The following is a 17,539-nucleotide window of genomic DNA, read 5'->3' as shown; positions in this document are numbered from 1 at the left end:
AGTCTTAGCAGAGGTTTATGAAAGGGACTGGAGGGCATCGAAAACGGATGATTTCACTGCTTCAATGTTACAACTTGAGATTTAACCTAAAACCATTTATTTTCCTTTGGTCGTGAACCTAACAGGAATGTAATAAATATGTTGATTCAGTTGAGGCCTTGAGCTTCTGTATTTTTATTCCAAACTTTCGCCGTTCTACGGCATCACCAGAGAATGAAAGAAAGTATTCAATAGTGCGTGATATAAAAGTGGTGTAGGTGACGCGAATGATTAAAATATGTAATAAGGACAGTGAGTGTAAATATGGTGATGGAAATATATAGAGGATATTACACGGTGGCGAGAAGATATGAATTTTATGTTCTCGTGGCAAGAACAATATCTCACTCGTTCGCCTCGCTCACTCGTGAGATATTGTTCTTGCCACGAGAACATAAACTTCATATCTTCGAGCCAACGTGTAATGTTCTTTTTATTATATGGAGTAACCAATTCAACAAAAGCAAAAGGCGGGAATCGTGAGGTCATTGAACGATACGACACTCACAAAGGTGACATACGGAAAATACGCCACTCGGGTCCCGGATGAAGTGGCGTATGGAATCTACGAGTGGTTTAGTTCCCAGTAAAACACTCTTCTCCATATAATAAACGATAATATGGGGTTGTGTCCCGGTGTACAGGTACACGGAGGGAATAACCATTGTCCTCCTTTCTTTACGAACCTTTGTTTAGCTGTTGAACATTGTTGGGTCTTTTGTATCGGTTCTTGTGAACCGGTACACGAGGACAGAACCTAATACGGACAATTGCTAATGAGTATAAGTAATAAAGCAGTTCAAGATAAAATAAAAGTTCTCTGCATGAATTCAATACATTCTTCACGTTAATGAGTACAAGTGATACAGCGGTTCAAAATAAAGCAGTTCAAAATAGAAGGTCTCTGAGTTCGATGCATTCTTCACTTTCGAATGTAGAACGCCTCGAATAATCGCAAGTTGACAGGATTATTTTGACATCAATGTTTTGGCTGTTTTGGTTGTTGTTGTTGTTCAGGTGTTCTTTAATGTCGATTAACGCGATCATCATGTACAAATCGTGTGGTCCTTCGAATGTAGAATTTGTTCCAGCTTCTGCAGGTGACGTGGTACACGGTTTTTTCTTCGTGTTTGCGATAGGCAGTTTGTTCTTGTGCATGTGTTTTGGGTGTGGCGAGAGAGGGCTTGCCTTAGCGTGTAGGATTTTTGAGCGACGCATACTTAGAGGCCTTCTTTACGGAAGATTCTGGTGATTTTGATATCGAGTCGATCTGAGATGAATGAAATTTTTTAAGTATAACGACGAAAGCTTGGAATAAAAATACAATAGCTCAAGGCCTCAATTATTGAATCAATATATCTATTCCGAAATGCTACTGAAGGACAACTTCAAACGTTTAGGAACGTAATAATTGAAACCTAGAATAAACTAGAACAAAATAAACTTTTACCTTCTTTGGAAATAGCTTCCCAACCTCAGTATAGCTATTGATATAAAGTTGATTGCAATGCAACTTGGAGTGCAGTGATCTCTTCCTATCTCAATTAGCACCTTCAGAAGGAGAGGCCGATAAATGAACCTATTTAGGCTAATGAGTCATTGTTTCACCCTGCTGCCATTTCAAATACAGACTTTGTTGCCGGCTGTTTACATTTTATGACTTGAGCTTATCATCTGGTTCATTCTCAAGAGTGCCAACCGAATTGTTAAATTAGCTTGTTTTCAAGCCGTCAGCAAAACAGCCGGGTGCAAATGTCACTGAGATGAACTTCTATCGTTAAAAAGACTAATTTATTCCGCGGTAGGAAAAGCCTGAAAGTCTGCAGTTATACAAACAGTCAACCACGTCTGGGAAACCGGCGCTATTTACTTAAGATGTTATTTATAATTTTGTCCTTTCACGTACAGATAGGAAACTCTACTGAGGATTTTTTTAAACTTTCCTCAGTAAAGAACGATTGCAATCCGGCAATTGACATTTAGCCCTACATCCATCATGTGCAATTTTAAGGTTAATGAAAATAAGTATTGCATGATATTCCCTTTGCCTGCTGCTGATATGGGCTGATATGACATTTTTGCTGGCAAAGCAACGCTAACCAATCATGCATGAAGTGACAAGCCTTCATTCGTCAAGCCGTGAAAAACTCCTAATGATTACCAATTCAATAATCTGATTATGATTTTATCAAAATCAATATATATATAGGAGGACAACTTTATGGACGTATGAAAATGGTGATTCACTTCTCGTTAACTCCACTAAGAAAAAAAAAAAATAATAACAAAATAATAATGATGATGATGATGATGATGACGATGATGATGATGATAATAGTAATAATAATATAGCAGGCCAATAAATGTAAATTAAGCAATCATTGAGGGCCGAAAGCACGAGAAGAGCAAAGTGAAACGTTAAGGTTGTGTTTCTTTGAAAAGATCCAAGATCGGACGTTCGCGCGAAAATTTTCCAACACTGATTTTTTTCTGAAATTTTTACTACTGTAAGATGATAAGTTAGTTATGTCAGAAATGTAAAAGAAAAAAAAAAAAATGGGGATCACCGACTTCGTTTTGGAGAGAACATGCCCGGAAGAACACCCCAATTCTGAAAAAATCGGGCATCGTTAGTGAATAAGGCCACAGTGTCCGTAAGCCCCAAAATATTGCAATTAGATCTTTGAAGTGAAATGTTCTCAGCCAAATACTATTTAAGTGGGCCTATCAAGTGAATTTAGTCAACTGGTGAGGTTCCTTAAGGAACAAGTTTGCATTTAGCGACCATAGTTTCACGCGCCTTGCAGCCGCAAGATGGCAGGATTCGATTTCTCGTGGACAGAAATCTTGATTTTTTTTTTATCTTCCCACATTGATTTTTTGTACATTTTTGGACAATGTGGAGATAACGGTAAATAAAACCTTTTTCTGGAAAGTAAGGTAGGGGTCACCGAACGTTCAAGATCGTTAAATCCAGGTCAAGCTGTAAGATCCAAGTGTAACATTTTTTCTATTATTCGTTCTTGCGTAATTTGTTTTTCCTTTGCGTACGCAAATTAGTTTATACTTCTTTTCGTCCTTTTGTTTAATAATAATAATAATAATAATAATAATAATAATAATAATGGCATTTCGGGCAGTATATCCACAGGGTGGCTCTTCGCCTGCCCGATGCTAACTAAATTACAATTGTAAAAAGATTAGATTATTTAGTCTTTTTTTGCGTCAATTTAGGTGTTTATTCCTTTCTGTCAGTTTTCGCGCCCTCGTTAGCGTTTCTTTGCTGTTTCATCTTCATTAGCGCCTTTCTAAGTTTCTATAGTTTTATTTTCCGCATGTCCTAGCGTATTTTCCATATCATAGCTTTGCAGTACAGTTTTGGGGCAGTTCATTTTGGTCCGCGCTTAGCGCAGTTCTATTTAGTTTTCGTGCTAGTCTCTTCGCGTTATTCGCAGTCCGTTTCACAACAGTTTTCTCTGGCCGAAACAATGTAAGTGTAATTCACAGTCCTCGTTTCGCAGTTTTGTTATTTCTTTATTCGAATTTAGCTTAGTCGCAACTTGTAACTTTTGCTCTTTTACTGTTTTAGTTTCAACCCACGCTGTTTGTATCCACGCTATTTGCATCTACGCCGCTCGTATGCACACTCTTTGTACCACGCCGTTTTGATTTGTGGAGTTGTTTATTAAAGGCCAAAGAGAGTTTTTACGCTTATTGCAGTTTCACAAGCTATAGTAATGGCCATCTGCCCTAAAGCGCGCTCTCGATGCACGACGTGCATGAGAGTTTGCATGCGCAGTAAGGACGCGCCGAAACAATTGGCGCGAACGTCCTTAAATCGAAAAACGGATTTTATGTTTCTTCCCTAAACAGATTAATCCAAGATCCCTCGGATCATGGTCAATCAAAGGAACCGAAGAATCCTTGCAGTCGAGTTTTCGGTTCCTGTAGATCTGATGCACCATGAACCGAGTGATCGAACAGACAAATAGAAAACAAACAAAACAAATCAAAAGAAAAAGCATGCGCACAAGGAGCTCATCTATGTGCGAAGAGACTCGTCAATTGAAGAACAGTATTAAAAACCTGTTTTAAATTTAGTTTTAAGAAAGTGTATATGGTACACGATGATGACAGAAAGTGATTACTTGCACTGTGAAACTCATGACTATACCGTGTGCAATAACAATCAAGCAAAAAAGGTTCCTTTGAGTCATCAGCCAAGCAGCTTAAACTGTGACAGGCCATGCTTATGCTTAACAGTCTAAGGTAAATGTACGTGCGTCTCAGTCACTGTAATCAGGATTCAAATTCTCATCAGGAACTATTTCCACTGTTGCTTCCTCGTCTCCTTTACTGCTCTCCTGGTTAACATTGTGTTCACGCATGTACTCAGTATTTTGATTTTCTTCCTCGCGATTGTCTTCGGCTGGTAGTGATCGATCAATGGACTTCTCACGCACATCCATCTGTATGTTCTGACCTTTGTAATGTCTGATCTTTGTGGCCTCGATTTCTAAGGTGTTTGGCTTGGTTAAAGTGGCTTTCAAAGAGCTCAAATCCACATCTGCGGGCAATTTTCGACGCCAACAAAACCTTCTTTGGAAGCAGGGTTTGTCTTCGTTTCCCTCGCACGAGTGAAAGCCTTTGATGAGCAGTTCTCGTCCTTCTAATTTCAAGGCAAGCTCATTTGGATCAAATCCTTTGACGTCCATAGACAGCCGGAAAATTTCGTGGTCATTTCTTTTCACCAAGGGGTGCGCAGCTGTCACGTGACGAACACTAAGCGCTCTGTGGATTCTGGGGAAGAACAGGTTATGGTTGTGGAAAAAGTCCATTTCAAACGGGTCATCATCAAATGGATCCCAGTTAACAAAGTCTAGAAAATTATGCCTGTGCCAAGACCTGTGCCAAGATCAATAACCACGTGGATGTTAGTTTCAATTACCAATCAGCTAAACAGTTTATTGCCACGCGACGCGAGGAGACTTGCGAGGTATCCTCGCGCGCCCCGCAAGCTTGAAGTATAATCGGTACAACTTGTCTTAAGTATTCTGTAACTCTGACTTTAACCAAATCCAAACAAATACAAAATACAAACAAAACTATTTTGCTTGACAAAATTGTATGGAATCGATGAAGGCAACCGCTGTCACTGTCACTAAACCGAGCGTGACAGGAATTAGACGGGATTAATTGTTTGACTGAATAAATGACCCGACTGATAAAATTTTGTGAGTAAATGTTTAGTACAAGAGGGTATTATTCGAATTGAACAAATTAATCTTTATTTGGAGCCGCTAATTAGCAAGCTTCAAAAACAGCCTTTACGTATTTGAAACTGTAAGCTAAATTATTTGATATGGAATCAAACTACATCTTGCATTAGAAGCCTTCGAAGCCATTACACTGAAAATAAACTGTTACTTCCCGATGGCAAATGGAGAAACATAAACAAATAGACTTACCCATAATCATCGAAAGGGTAGTTTATCAACAGAGATCCTTTTGCAAGACTACTCAGTCCAACAAGAAGAAATAAAGAAACACGCGTCTTTGTGTTGAACATGTCTTTGAACGGAGTACGGGTACCTCACACAGTCTTACTCAAATTGAATTACGACACCAAATTAACTGGCTAGGACAGAGGAGTGATTTTTATTAGGTTTTAAGGACACGTCGGACGTTAATGTGGCTGCCTTGGAGAAAGCCACGTACACTTCAACAACCCCCATTTCAGAAGCGTTTCATGGTCAATTTTAAGAACTGATTTCACACAAAATTGCATCACCCCAGTATACGTATCGTCATCGATCGAAAAAATTGTGCTTGGTAGCACGTAAATGCGTCGTCACAATGTCTTTTTATCTGCATTTGTTGCCGGTACGAGCAACAGTAAAAACAAGGCTATCTCAAAAATTGTGACGTCCAACAACGAGCTAAAAAAACAAGAAATTCTACAGAAAGAGCGGCTCTCGCGAAGAAGTTGCATCAGCTTTGCCGCCATGTCTATTTCCGCCGGAAGTCGGTAACGCAAGCTCGCGAAAGTACTGGAGATGAATTCTAGCTGATGCTAATGCGCATGTCGACACGTCAGAAATTCAAGATGGCGTTCACGTTTTACAGTTTGCTCGAAGCTTGTCTTTTAGTCGTAAATGCTGTGGCTGTGCTTCACGAAGAACGTTTTTTGGCGAAAGGTATGCCTTAGCTGTAAGTTTCCTGTTTTCCATAAACTGGCAGAGGTTAATTTGCTGCATTAACATCCACTAAATACTCGTAATGACTCTGAAACCATTTTAATCAGATAATACAATGTACATGTACTATCCAGGTGTTTCAATTACGCTTGTGAGAGTGTCAATGGATGTGTGTACTTCCCTGTAGTCATAGCTTGTAATCAGCTAAAAAGAAATATTCAGCGCTAAAGAAATTCGTTGTTCTCGAAAATTAATCCAAGAATGAAAGTTTACACAGTACATATGACCACCTCAGAATATACATGTACTTGATAAACAAATTTTTATGTCATCAAGTTATGCAGCATGTTATTTTAAGCTTTGATATTGATCCAGGTTTAATACCTCATCCAATTTTCTTTTCATTAATTTGATAGTCGTGCAAGGCGTTGTCTTAGACTGGCTGACTTTTCCCTTGTATTGCTCACAAGTTTCTTTGTTACTTTTAAACTGGGAACTGTTTGCCCTTCACCTGCTCTCAAGTACAAGCTAGCTTGCGTTCTTGCCTAAGGGCTTGATATAAAAAATGTTGCCCATGGTAATGACAAAGGCCAACCAAAAAAAACTAGATCTGGGAGATCACCAAATATTTTACTTTGTTGACCCTAATTACAATTTGTGAAAGAAGAGCTCCGCTGATTCCACCCCCAAAGTGCATCAGATATTCGACAAGTTTTCCACAAAATGTGAGAAATTAGCCAAAATAGGTGTGGAAAATGTTTTTTAAGGATTTCCCTTTATATTCGGGAAACTTGGAGATTCCTGGACAGGGGAGTTGGCTTAGACGACACTGTAATGACAATACTACTGTAGATCAAAGCATGTGTGTACACTGTGTCTTGTTTTTATTTATTAAAACTATAGCAATATTAATACTTCCATGAAATTCTGATAATAAGTCTGTCACTGGTCTGTGTAAATTTTTTGTTAGAATACTGCGTCTGGTCAGGCTTGTATTTGGGAGGGACTTGGCATCTGAAATAGGTGCACAAAAGAACCATCTACAAATTATGATGAGATGAACATCATACTGTATCTTGATTGTAACAACTTTATGACCACTTGTACTTATATCCGTGAAAATAACTTGTACCTGTTTTTTAATACTTGGGTTGTAAACTTAATGCACAAATTTTAACTCTTGTGACTTCAAAGTTATAAATGTGAGTACTGCACAGACTGTACACAACTGAAAACGTACTATGTGCAGTTCCAGAAGACATTCATACTCCCCCCTCAGAAGAGATTGGAATTTCTTGGGGGTTGGTTGGGGGGAGGGGGGGTTGTGATACCAAACCATTTAAAGAAATGTATGGGGCTTAATTGGAATGTCTAGAGGGGGGAGGGGGGAAGGGGGAACTTAGGTCTTGGGTCTTGGGTATGGATATTTTCTGGAACTACACATTGTACAAACAAAATAACTTATAAACATCTTTATTAGTACTGTATTGTAACATTTTTTGTAGTTGGTTGGGGAACTGACCAACTGTCAGGATTTGGAGAAGATAGAGGAACAAAACATCAAGTCATTAACCTTATTCATTCTGTTAGGACTGTCATGAGAAGTAAGTAAAGTAATGTTCTTAAATCATGCAAGTGATATCCTGATTTCCCAAGCCCTTGATTACTTCAGCCTACTGGTATCTTGAACATAAGTCATTTCCCTTGGATTTTTTTACTGTGCATAAGTTACTCTCCCCCCCCCCCCCCCCCCTCCTATTATGAATCTCACACTCCCTATTTCTTGAACCAGTTATGGTTCTAGAGATGGCTGAGAATTTTTTTGGCTGAGGACAATAGCATCTTAGTTCGAGCAAAAAGCTGCTAAACTTCAAATCCATGATTTTACATGTAAGTTTCTTTAGCCTTTTGCCAATGAAAGTAATTCTTACATGTAGTTATTTTTTTGTGTGTTTCTCGACTTTGTGTTTTCCTGAAAACCAAAAGAACATACATGTAATGTTATCAATGGCCAAACTGCCAAACATCTTAATTTCTGAAACCCTATCTATCTATCTACTGTAGTTTCCGGGCTCGCAATTTTGTTGCACAGTACTATTGTTATAATGTTTTCCTAAAAAAGTCTTTTACATTTTCACGTCAAATTCCCGTCAAATTCCCAGGAAGTTTAAGGCCGCAAAAACCAGAAGTGACGTTCAGTTTTTGTGTTGTAGAAATCAGTCCCCATACATGACCTACCTGTTTATAACAGAACTGTAACGGCGCCTCATTGAGCAAATGGTGTAAGGTTGTTCATACGTTGTGCTGTTTGGAACTTGAGCAGGATTTTGCCTTTACATTTTCAAATCTCCACAACAAGTAGGACACAAAATTTTCAAATTTTCATTTCTTTATTAATTTAGGTGATAACTGGTCCCAAAAATGCGATTGCTGAAGAAATTTTAGTCACAAAGGGAGAAAACTTAGTCGCAAATGCGACTGATACAGTCACATTGTAGAGCCCTGAGATGGGGAAAAACTGTACAGTAAAGTGCATATGCTCATGTACTGTAGCTTTGTATAAAGCTTGGTGACGGACCAAGGCAGACTTAATTAACATGCTGAAATAGCTGAGCAAGGCTTCTGGGATCCTTAGGTTTATTAGGTTGTTTTGGACTGAGGTGCTAGAAGTATGCCATCATTGTGCGCTGTCTAGTTTCATTGGCATAATTTTTAGCCTGGTCAATAGCAAACAAACTGAAATCACACGCAAGTTAGGGACTGTTGTGGAGATGTAAAAGAAATTTGTGCAAAAACAAAAAAAGTACAGTCACCATATCGTCTGGGATCAAAAGATTCATTAAGCACAAAATATCACCTAGTGGCTAAATTATGCAATAAACCTCTACTTAACAAATTGATGTTAGTTTTTTATGCGTCTGTCCTGTTATTGATCATGAGTTTTGTCGTAACATTGTCAAAGTTGCTGTGGATCCACAAAGCGATAGCCGAGTGGATCTGCAGACTACTTCAACAATGTTATGACGAAATTCGTTGTCAATAACAGGACAGACGCATGAAAAACTGACTCCAGTTTGTTTTTTACAATAACAAATTGTCAAATTGTCCACTCTCGCTCTTTGATGCATTACATAAATTATAAATTCATGTGTCTGTCCGTTTATTGACAATGAAAATTAGCCAATGAGTGTGTGAGAATATCTGCAGTTATCGTAAAAAATGTTGCTGTTTCAGTATTAATTAATAACACTGCTGTTACTTTTGTTTTTGTGTTTCAGTTCCTCTAATATTGCTAAACTCGCTGACAATACTGCTACTACTGTTGATGGGATAATATCACGTGCAAAATGCAACAAAACTATATACATTTTAATGACCTCAAGAGACACAATTTGTCAACTGCTACTTGGTATGAAAATCATCAGGAAATTGTATGGCGGCCAAATGGAGGAACGTGCATTCTTGGTTTCTACCCCTTCCTCTGAACATATCAGGAAAAAATACCAGAATTTACTACCAGGAATAAAGAGTTCAAGATTAATGCCACTATTGTAAATGCATAAACAAACAACTTGGGTTGTATCACGAAATAAGGCAATCACAAGAGAAGAGTTTTTATGTGTTAATTGACTAACTGCATGGCATTTGATGTCAACTAGCATTGTATTTGAACAAGTTGACTCCCGCCTCCCCCACTTCATCCCCCCCCCCCCCCCCAAAAAAAAAACCTATACTATATTTGTACATGTACATGTATCTGGAAAAAATAATGCTGTTTGTCTGATTATACTTGAATAGTTTTACAGTGCTAAAGTGCTGGAAAAGGTTTCCACTTGCCTATAAAGAAATATGTGAAAACCAATGGGAACCTTTATAAATAGATATTTAGAAACGTGAGATTAATGAGGCTATTAAACCAGGTTAGAAACTTTGCAGCTGTGTTTCCTTGTCGGGTCGATTACCTATTGCAGTAGACAGGACAAAGTCGTTTAGTTCTTACCCACCCCCCACCCCCCCTCCCCGCGCAATTGCAAACATACACTGTACATTGTACCCCTAGTAATAGAATTCTTCATGGCCGTGTTTCTAACAAGTTACATGAAAAAACACTCGAAGCTGTCAAACTACTCGCCTCTGGCTCTTTTCAAGCTTTCCCAAACTTTCACGAGTGTTTCTACAAACCGATGGTAGCAGAGGGAAAATAATTATTTTCTACTTCTTTTAGAAAACGTTGGAAAAAGGAATGCCACTCGTTAAAGGGGCTAGGTCACGCTATTTTAGGTAATTGTGTTTAATTTTGTTCTAAACGTCAAATTGGCAGAGCAAAAGTCTTTCATTTGCAAAATCACGACTACATAACAACTGAGAATGATTTTCCAGCTGTGTAAATGACATTTTGATATAAACTGATATAAATTTGAAAAAATGGGGCCCGACGTTTTTCAAATTTACCCAAATGTAATCCATTTTAATCCTCGCCAGTTTTGTCCATCCATGTCCCTTCTTGGCTTTCCTGTGTTTTGTTTGAGATCTTCTATAGTTTTGAGCCGTTTTTGTGATATTTTAGTTAATTCTCTGACCATCTGATCAGTGCTGAAATTGCCTAAAATTGCGTAACCTAGCCCCTTAAACGTCTTGTCAATTAATTTCGATTAAAATGTAAATTCTCTTTGCTCTCACTCTCGTTAAGTCCATACTGTAGTCGAACTGGTTATGCGGTTTTCATCGCGCACTTTCTTACAGTGGTTTTCTAAATGTTGTCACTGACAGTGAGTAAAACGTGATAATAATGCATGAATGCTACATTTGTCGCGATAGTTAAAAGACAGAGTTCGAGTCTCAATCTGTTATAAAACAACAACAAGTAAAGCTTGTCAAGTTCGCTATCGTGGGTAGGTCAGATTGAAAAGCCATCAATTTTTACTTACACTTAAAGTGGCTCCATAGGGTAATCATTTATGGCGTTGCGCGCGCAAGTGTTATGTTTTGAATGCTGTTTTTGCATTCGCTTTCACACCTAGTCCTATCAAACTTATTACATGTAATAAGCAATGATTAAATAGTGTTTTGCTATCATCTCGGTTGAAATTTTGGGATTTAGTCTTAAATTATAAATGCCCAAACAAATGTGTTTTTTACTGTTTTTATGGCTTTATTTGTGATTTTCATGAATTCCCTTCGGTGAAATCTTCCAAAATTTTTACATCACATCGCTTCCAGCGGGATACGAATTTTTAACACGAAGAAAGTAGGGTTTGTAAAGGCAGTTTTTTCAACATTTTCAAATTTATGTCTTTTACCGCTGCAAAAAATCTGGTCTTATGGATTTCCCTGAAAAACGAGCTCCATCTAAAGTAAAATATTTACTACCAATCTGCCAAATTTTACGGAATTTCACCAAAGGAAACGCGAGAAATTTCACTGTCAGTTTTGCTTTTTGTGCTCATGTTGACGTAATAAAATATCGAAAAACACTGACGTTTTCCTTTGAGCGCGCGCAGATTACTTCCTCAGGGCTCGCGCGATCGTAAAACTGTAGGGAGCCACCTTAAAGAAAGAGAAACAGTCTACAATAAAAAAATTATATTTTCCTGCTATAATTTAAAATAACTTCCTGTACTCACAGCGCAATATCACTGTTTTAGAAAGTGGAGTATTTCGTTCGCCTCAACCTAGACTTTCTCAAAGCCCGTTTCCGCTAGATTAGTCTTCGTCGCTCGCGTCTCGCGACTTTGTCCCTCGCTTCTGCTTGCTCGCTCTCTTTTCGCAGTCGACTTGTGGCAAGTCTAGCCTCAACCGAACTTCATGTGGCTGATGACGTTCGGTTGAGCCGAATGAAACATTCCACTTTTTAAAAGAGAAATAGTCTGTTTTCCCTCTCTAATGTAGTTATACTGAGGCTAGAGGCTGGTAGACTTCTTTACAATCTATTGGACTGAATTCAATTTTGAATTGCTTTCCAAATAACAATCCATTTGTTCCTTACCGAAATTTGCGTTTATCTTCCAAAGTGAAAAGTCACGTCATCTCCAATCAGCATAAAAGGAGCCCACTGGGTCACGTCAGAATAGCCGTTAGCTCTCATCCACCTCATGGCCTGGTGAAGAGATTCACTGGCACTTTCACCACGAACAAGGTGATCATAGAAACAGTTCATAAACTGTTCTGTCGCGATGTCTTGAATGGCCCACAGTGCCACCAACACTGAGCGAGCACCAGAACCTAGGAACGCTCGTGCAATTCCAACAACTCCCTCTGCTCTGACCTGCCCTTGGCCGCTGTGACAACAGCTAAGAACCACCAGTTTAGCTCGGAGCTGAGCACTTGAAATTTCAGACATTGTCAATAAGTAGTCTTCTTCTTGAGGAGTCTTGTTGGTAGGACGTACGGGGGATAGCGCTATTTCGCCTCTTTCAGCGTTACCGTGCGCGGCAAAGTGTATAAGACTCACTGAATGTATCATCTGAAGAACTGCCTGCTTGGTTGCGTTCCCTGCTAGCAAAGGCTGAACACCCAGCAGTCTTCCAATCATTTCCGCTTCCTTCCCAGCACAGGGCAATCGTGATACGTTTCTATAAACTCCCTTGTAAAACACTTGACCAACCTCAGGATCACCCACTATCAGTGCACCAGTCTGACTGTGATAGTCTTCAGGACTGTTCTGAATTAGCTTGAGAGTTGTCAAAGAAGGAACTATGCGGATCCTGAAAGTCTCTGATAAATACTTCCCACTTTCATCTTTTAACGCTGCAAATGGAACTTTGTACAAGGCGCGGTCAGGCACAATGATGATTTCGCTTTCCTTGAGTAATTCAACCGTGGGAGCGATCATCATTTTGTAGCAAAGGGAAAGACAAGGTTTGGACTCTTCGCTTTCTTCATCTTCTTCAACAAGTCGTTGGCCTGCGAGGCTGCATTCCTCGGATGAGTTAGGGTTAAGTTGAATGTCATTTAACGATCGATCTTCGCAATTCTTCTCTGGCAACAAACCAAATGTTCTGAAGTTTTTAGCAAAATATTCATCAAATCTTTCCCCAAACATGCTTTCATCTACCTCTCTTCTCAGGGAATGGATGACGCCGCCGGTTTCGAGAATCCACAGATACATACTCTGAGCGTGATAAGAAATGTAAAGACATGTGCAGTTACTTTCTCTCTCCATCACCTTTTCAATACCATACCACGATTTGGGATTTAGGCCGGAGATCTGTTTTTCCACGCAATACTGCGCCGAGATCAAGTCTACTAGGGCTCTGGCCCGCTCCAGCTCAACAACATAGAGAGCCTTAATTGGAAACCCTGCATCAAAAATCATTCTAGAGAGCCACTTGTAGGCTAAATCGTACTCATCTGTAAAATAAATCTTGAATTGGTCGTTGTCTCCAAGTACACTTCGCAAATCCTCGCATTTTTGGACGCTTGGAAGGAGATATAAAAACGCTTCCTCAATCTTTCCCTCTGAAAACTTCAGCAAGGCAAAGTTATAAAGGGTTTTAACTTCCTCTTCACTGTCTCCAATGTCTCTGCTTATGAAAAGTGCTTTTTCAAGACACTGCTCAGCCTTGACATAGTCTCTGAGAGATGTGAACACAGTTGCTAGGTTTCCATAGCATGCGGCTTCACCCTGTCTGTCTCCAATTTCTTTTTTAATCGCAAGTGCTTTCATGTGATATTCTTCAGCCTTGCCATATTCACCAAGGGATTTAAACACGGTTCCAAGGTTTCCGTAATCTGCAGCCTCTCCTCGTTTGTCACCAATTTCAATTTTGATCGCCAGGGCTTTCTTAAGATATTCTACAGCCTTAGCATGTTTACCAAGAGATTGAAAAACGGCTCCTAGGTTTCCGTAGCTTGCTGCTTCTCCTTCTCTGTTACCAATTTGTCGTGTAATTGCAAGTGCTTTCTCATCGAATTCTATTGCCTTGTCGTGTTCACCAAGAGATTGAAACACTGCTCCTAAGTTTGTGTAATCTCTTGCTTCTCCTTCTCTGTCGCCAATTTCTTTTCTGATGTTGAGCGCTTTCTCAAGATATTCGTTAGCTTTGAGGTATTCACCACGAGAAAGAAATACATTTCCAAGGTTTCCGTAGTCTGATGCTTCTCCTTGTCTGTCGCCAATTTCTTTTCTGATCTCAAGTGCTTTCAAAATTTCCTTCTCAGCCTGGACATATTCACCAAGAGACAGAAATACAGTTCCAAGATTTCCGTAATCTGCTGCTTCTCCTTGTTTGTCACCAATTTCTACTCTGATGGAAAGCGACTTCTCCGTGAATTCTTTAGCCTTGGTATATTCACAAGTTGAAAAATACACAGTTACCAGGTTTCCGTAACATGAGGCTTCTCCTTGCCTGTCCCCAATTTCTTTTTTAATGGCGAGAGCTTTCATGTGATATTCTTCAGCTTTTCTGTATTCACCAAGGGATCTGAAAACAGTTCCCATGTTTCCGTAATCTGCTGCTTCTTCTTTTCTATCACCAATTTCCACATTAATCACGAGTGCTTTCTCGAGATAGTCTCTAGCCTTGACATATTCACCAAGAGATTGAAACACTGTTGCTAGGTTGCCATAACATGATGCTTCACCTTGTCGGTCGCCAATTTCTACCATCATAGCAAGTGCTTTCTCGTAATATTCTCTAGCTTTGCTAAATTTACCAAGAAATTGAAATACATTTCCCAAGTTTCCGTAATCTGTGGCTTCTCCGTGTCTGTCACCAATTTCTTTTCTGATCGCAAGTGCTTTTTCGATGAATTCTTTAGCCTTGATATAATCTCCAAGATGTCGAAACACATTTCCCAAGGTTCCGTAATCAGTTGCTTCTCCGGGTCTGTCACCAATTTCTATTCTGATCGCAAGTGCTTTTTCCAGGTGTTCTTTAGCCTTAATGTACTTACCAAGAGAGGTAAACAGAGTCCCTAGGCTGCCGTAATCTGCTGCTTCGCCACGTCTGTCACCAATGTCTTTTCTGATTGCAAGCGCCTTCTCAAGACACTCTTCGGCCATCGCGGGCTTCCCGAGGGATAGAAATACATTCCCTAGGTTCCCATAATCAGATGCCTCTCCATGTTTGTCACCAACCTCTGATCTGAGAGCAAGAGCTTTCTCAACGTGCTCTTGAGCCTTACCATACTGGCAAAGGGATTTAAAAACAGTTCCAAGATTTGCATTGCAGGAAGCTTCTCCTCTTTTGTCGCCGATTTCTTTTGTGATACTTAGTGCCTTCTTAAGATACTTTCCAGCTATGACATATTTACCAAGCGATTTAAACACAGCTCCAAGGTTGCCACAACACGCGGCTTCTCCTCGTCTGTGACCAATATCTTCCGTGATGGCAAGTGCTTTCTCCAGGTACTCTTCTGCTTCGACATACTCACCAAGAGACAGAAATATCGTTCCTAGGTTTCCATAACACGATGCTATTCCTACTCTGTCTTCAATTTCTGTTGATATCGCAAGGGCTTTTTCAATATACTCTTTAGCTTTAACATATTCGCTAAGATGATAACACACCCATCCGAGTCTCTCGTAGACGTCTGCTCTCCCTTTCTCGATTCCAGTGTCTTCAATTATGCTGATTGCTCTCTCATAAAGTTCTTTTGCGTCACCATATTTACTTTGCTGAAGATAGATGCTTGCCATTGCCTTGCTCAGGTTGCATTCGTTTTTTCTGTCACCCAATTCGTGGTGAATGACAAGTAGCTTCCTGCCATATTGAGCTGCATTTGTGTGATCATTGATAATACAAAACGCCACGAACAGCGTAGAGTATACTTTGTTGTAAATTATCTTGACGAATTCTTCATCAGGAACGAGTTTGCTAGCTATGTTGTCGAGAAGAATCAAGCATTCCTTAGATAACTCGATAGCGTTTTTAGCACGATAGGTGTTGAGCAGGAAAGTAGCCACAATCGACCCAATACACAAGACTTCAATAACATCTTCTATTACACTCATGACGCCGTCTTCTTCTCTAGCAAAATGCAAATAACAACAGAGATGTTATAATCACAAGATAAAAGCACGTATTTCTGAGTTGCCTACATGTTGATTGATTTCGTTTGATTACATGCAGAGCTGCAACTAACGCCTAATATGGTTAGGATGCGTTGCAGGTTAAAATGATAAAACCCTCGACCCTAGCACCTTTGAAAATTCTTTCTGCATGTTTAATTTTCAGTGCATTATCAAAGAGAGTCTATCGATTTTTATGCTGTCATACTTTTGTTCCGTGACAGGAAGACGACGAATGTACGAAACTGAAATTTGCAGAAGCTAATTTGACTTAATCATAGATTACATCATTACTTGTAATTCGGTTCTGTTGAATGTAGTTTCAATTATCCGGAAAATAAAGTCTGTCTCTTTTTGCCAGCTTTGAAATACCCTTCTCAAATCCGAGATTAATAATTCCTCAAGTTTAAACAAAGGAAATCATGACTGTGACGTTGTTTGGAAAGCTGAAGATAATTAGCAGAGATTTTTACGATTTTATTTCTCCGTTTTCTCCAGTTAATTAGTTTTAGTTTCGATCGAGAACATATATCAAACACTCAAGACGGTGAAGCACATTTCCAACACCTCGAAGCTCGACAAAAATACTCAACTTTTTTCTCTCTGATCTCGTAGTTGATATGTTACTTAGCGTATCTTTTTTTTTTTTTTGGTTTTGAACATTTTTTGCACAAATACGCAATCCTTACATTATTTACAACACAGTACTCTAATTTTTACAATTTGCTACTGCCTCTGCAATACTCTACTTTAAGGAACAATACTTTCATTACTTCCTTAATGTACCTACCGTTTGTAATGACAAGCTAGACTCGGGCTCGGAAACGGGATATATAACCTACAAACTTCTCCCAACCTCACGGATTTCACAATGAAATAAAGAACTCAGTGTTATTGGATTTAATACCGTCTGAGCTAACTGACATCAGGTTCTATTTCTGATTTGCTTAGCGAATAGTCAACGAAAGCAAAAATGAAAAATGGCGCTTGATGTAATTAAATCCAACCTATCACGGGCGATTGACACGGTAGCTTACTGTCTAATCTGAAGTAACTTCAGTCCTCAGGTCTTCAAATAGTATTGTTGTCGATTAAGAGGATGAAGAGTAAGAGAGTTAATCTCCTATATAAACCTTATTCACAAGGTAATCTCGAATTCAAACAGCTTATTTTAAGAAATATTGGCCAAATTCTTATCATTTCAAGCCGTCTACAAAGCTTTTGTACAAAAACAGACTAAATGCTCAGTTCTCGTTAATTTGGACTATTGCCTTAATTAAAATGCTCTTGA

General features: G+C 39.2%; 3 protein-coding genes across 4 annotated transcripts; 1 reads left to right on the top strand and 2 right to left on the bottom strand.

Moving 5' to 3' along the window:
* Nucleotides 1–3,760: 3,760 nt before the first annotated feature.
* On the bottom strand, nt 3,761–5,831 carry LOC145502144 (uncharacterized). Its single transcript, XM_081481420.1, has 2 exons — nt 5,508–5,831; nt 3,761–4,944 (listed from the first exon to the last, which is right to left on the bottom strand). The coding sequence occupies exons 1-2, from the start codon at nt 5,606–5,608 to the stop codon at nt 4,326–4,328; spliced, it is 720 nt and encodes a 239-aa protein (XP_081337546.1). The 5' UTR covers nt 5,609–5,831; the 3' UTR covers nt 3,761–4,325.
* A 4-nt stretch (nt 5,832–5,835) lies between these two features.
* On the top strand, nt 5,836–9,949 carry LOC145502135 (immediate early response 3-interacting protein 1-like). Of its 2 annotated transcripts, none has more exons than XM_081481412.1 (3): nt 5,836–6,236; nt 7,742–7,840; nt 9,515–9,949. In XM_081481412.1, exons 1-3 carry the CDS (start codon nt 6,110–6,112, stop codon nt 9,568–9,570), a joined length of 282 nt encoding a protein of 93 aa, XP_081337538.1. In that variant the 5' UTR covers nt 5,836–6,109; the 3' UTR covers nt 9,571–9,949. The 2 variants fall into 2 exon arrangements, with proteins under 2 accessions (XP_081337538.1, XP_081337542.1); XM_081481416.1 differs by having other exon boundaries at nt 8,450–9,949.
* A 1,888-nt stretch (nt 9,950–11,837) lies between these two features.
* LOC145501865 (uncharacterized) lies at nt 11,838–17,061 on the bottom strand. The gene is made up of 2 exons (XM_081481253.1): nt 17,039–17,061; nt 11,838–16,207 (listed from the first exon to the last, which is right to left on the bottom strand). Exon 2 carries the CDS (start codon nt 16,189–16,191, stop codon nt 12,235–12,237), a length of 3,957 nt encoding a protein of 1,318 aa, XP_081337379.1. The 5' UTR covers nt 16,192–16,207; nt 17,039–17,061; the 3' UTR covers nt 11,838–12,234.
* Nucleotides 17,062–17,539: the final 478 nt, after the last annotated feature.

Source organism: Orbicella franksi, chromosome 1, assembly GCF_964199315.1.
Source record: "Orbicella franksi chromosome 1, jaOrbFran1.1, whole genome shotgun sequence".
Lineage (NCBI taxonomy): Eukaryota > Metazoa > Cnidaria > Anthozoa > Scleractinia > Merulinidae > Orbicella > Orbicella franksi.
This window is presented reverse-complemented; position numbering and strand designations above follow the sequence as displayed.

What these genes read in the sequence shown, in the direction of transcription:
- LOC145502144 (XM_081481420.1), bottom strand. Translation starts at nt 5,608, where the DNA reads ATGTTCAACACAAAGACGCGTGTTTCTTTATTTCTTCTTGTTGGACTG. An exon ending in TACCCTTTCGATGATTATGG is followed by an intron (nt 4,945 to 5,507) that starts GTAAGTCTATTT and finishes ATCTTGGCACAG; the next exon opens with GTCTTGGCACAGGCATAATT.
- LOC145502135 (XM_081481412.1), top strand. Translation starts at nt 6,110, where the DNA reads ATGCTAATGCGCATGTCGACACGTCAGAAATTCAAGATGGCGTTCACG. An exon ending in AGAACGTTTTTTGGCGAAAG is followed by an intron (nt 6,237 to 7,741) that starts GTATGCCTTAGC and finishes CATTTTTTGTAG; the next exon opens with TTGGTTGGGGAACTGACCAA. An exon ending in TGTTAGGACTGTCATGAGAA is followed by an intron (nt 7,841 to 9,514) that starts GTAAGTAAAGTA and finishes TTTGTGTTTCAG; the next exon opens with TTCCTCTAATATTGCTAAAC.
- LOC145501865 (XM_081481253.1), bottom strand. Translation starts at nt 16,191, where the DNA reads ATGAGTGTAATAGAAGATGTTATTGAAGTCTTGTGTATTGGGTCGATT.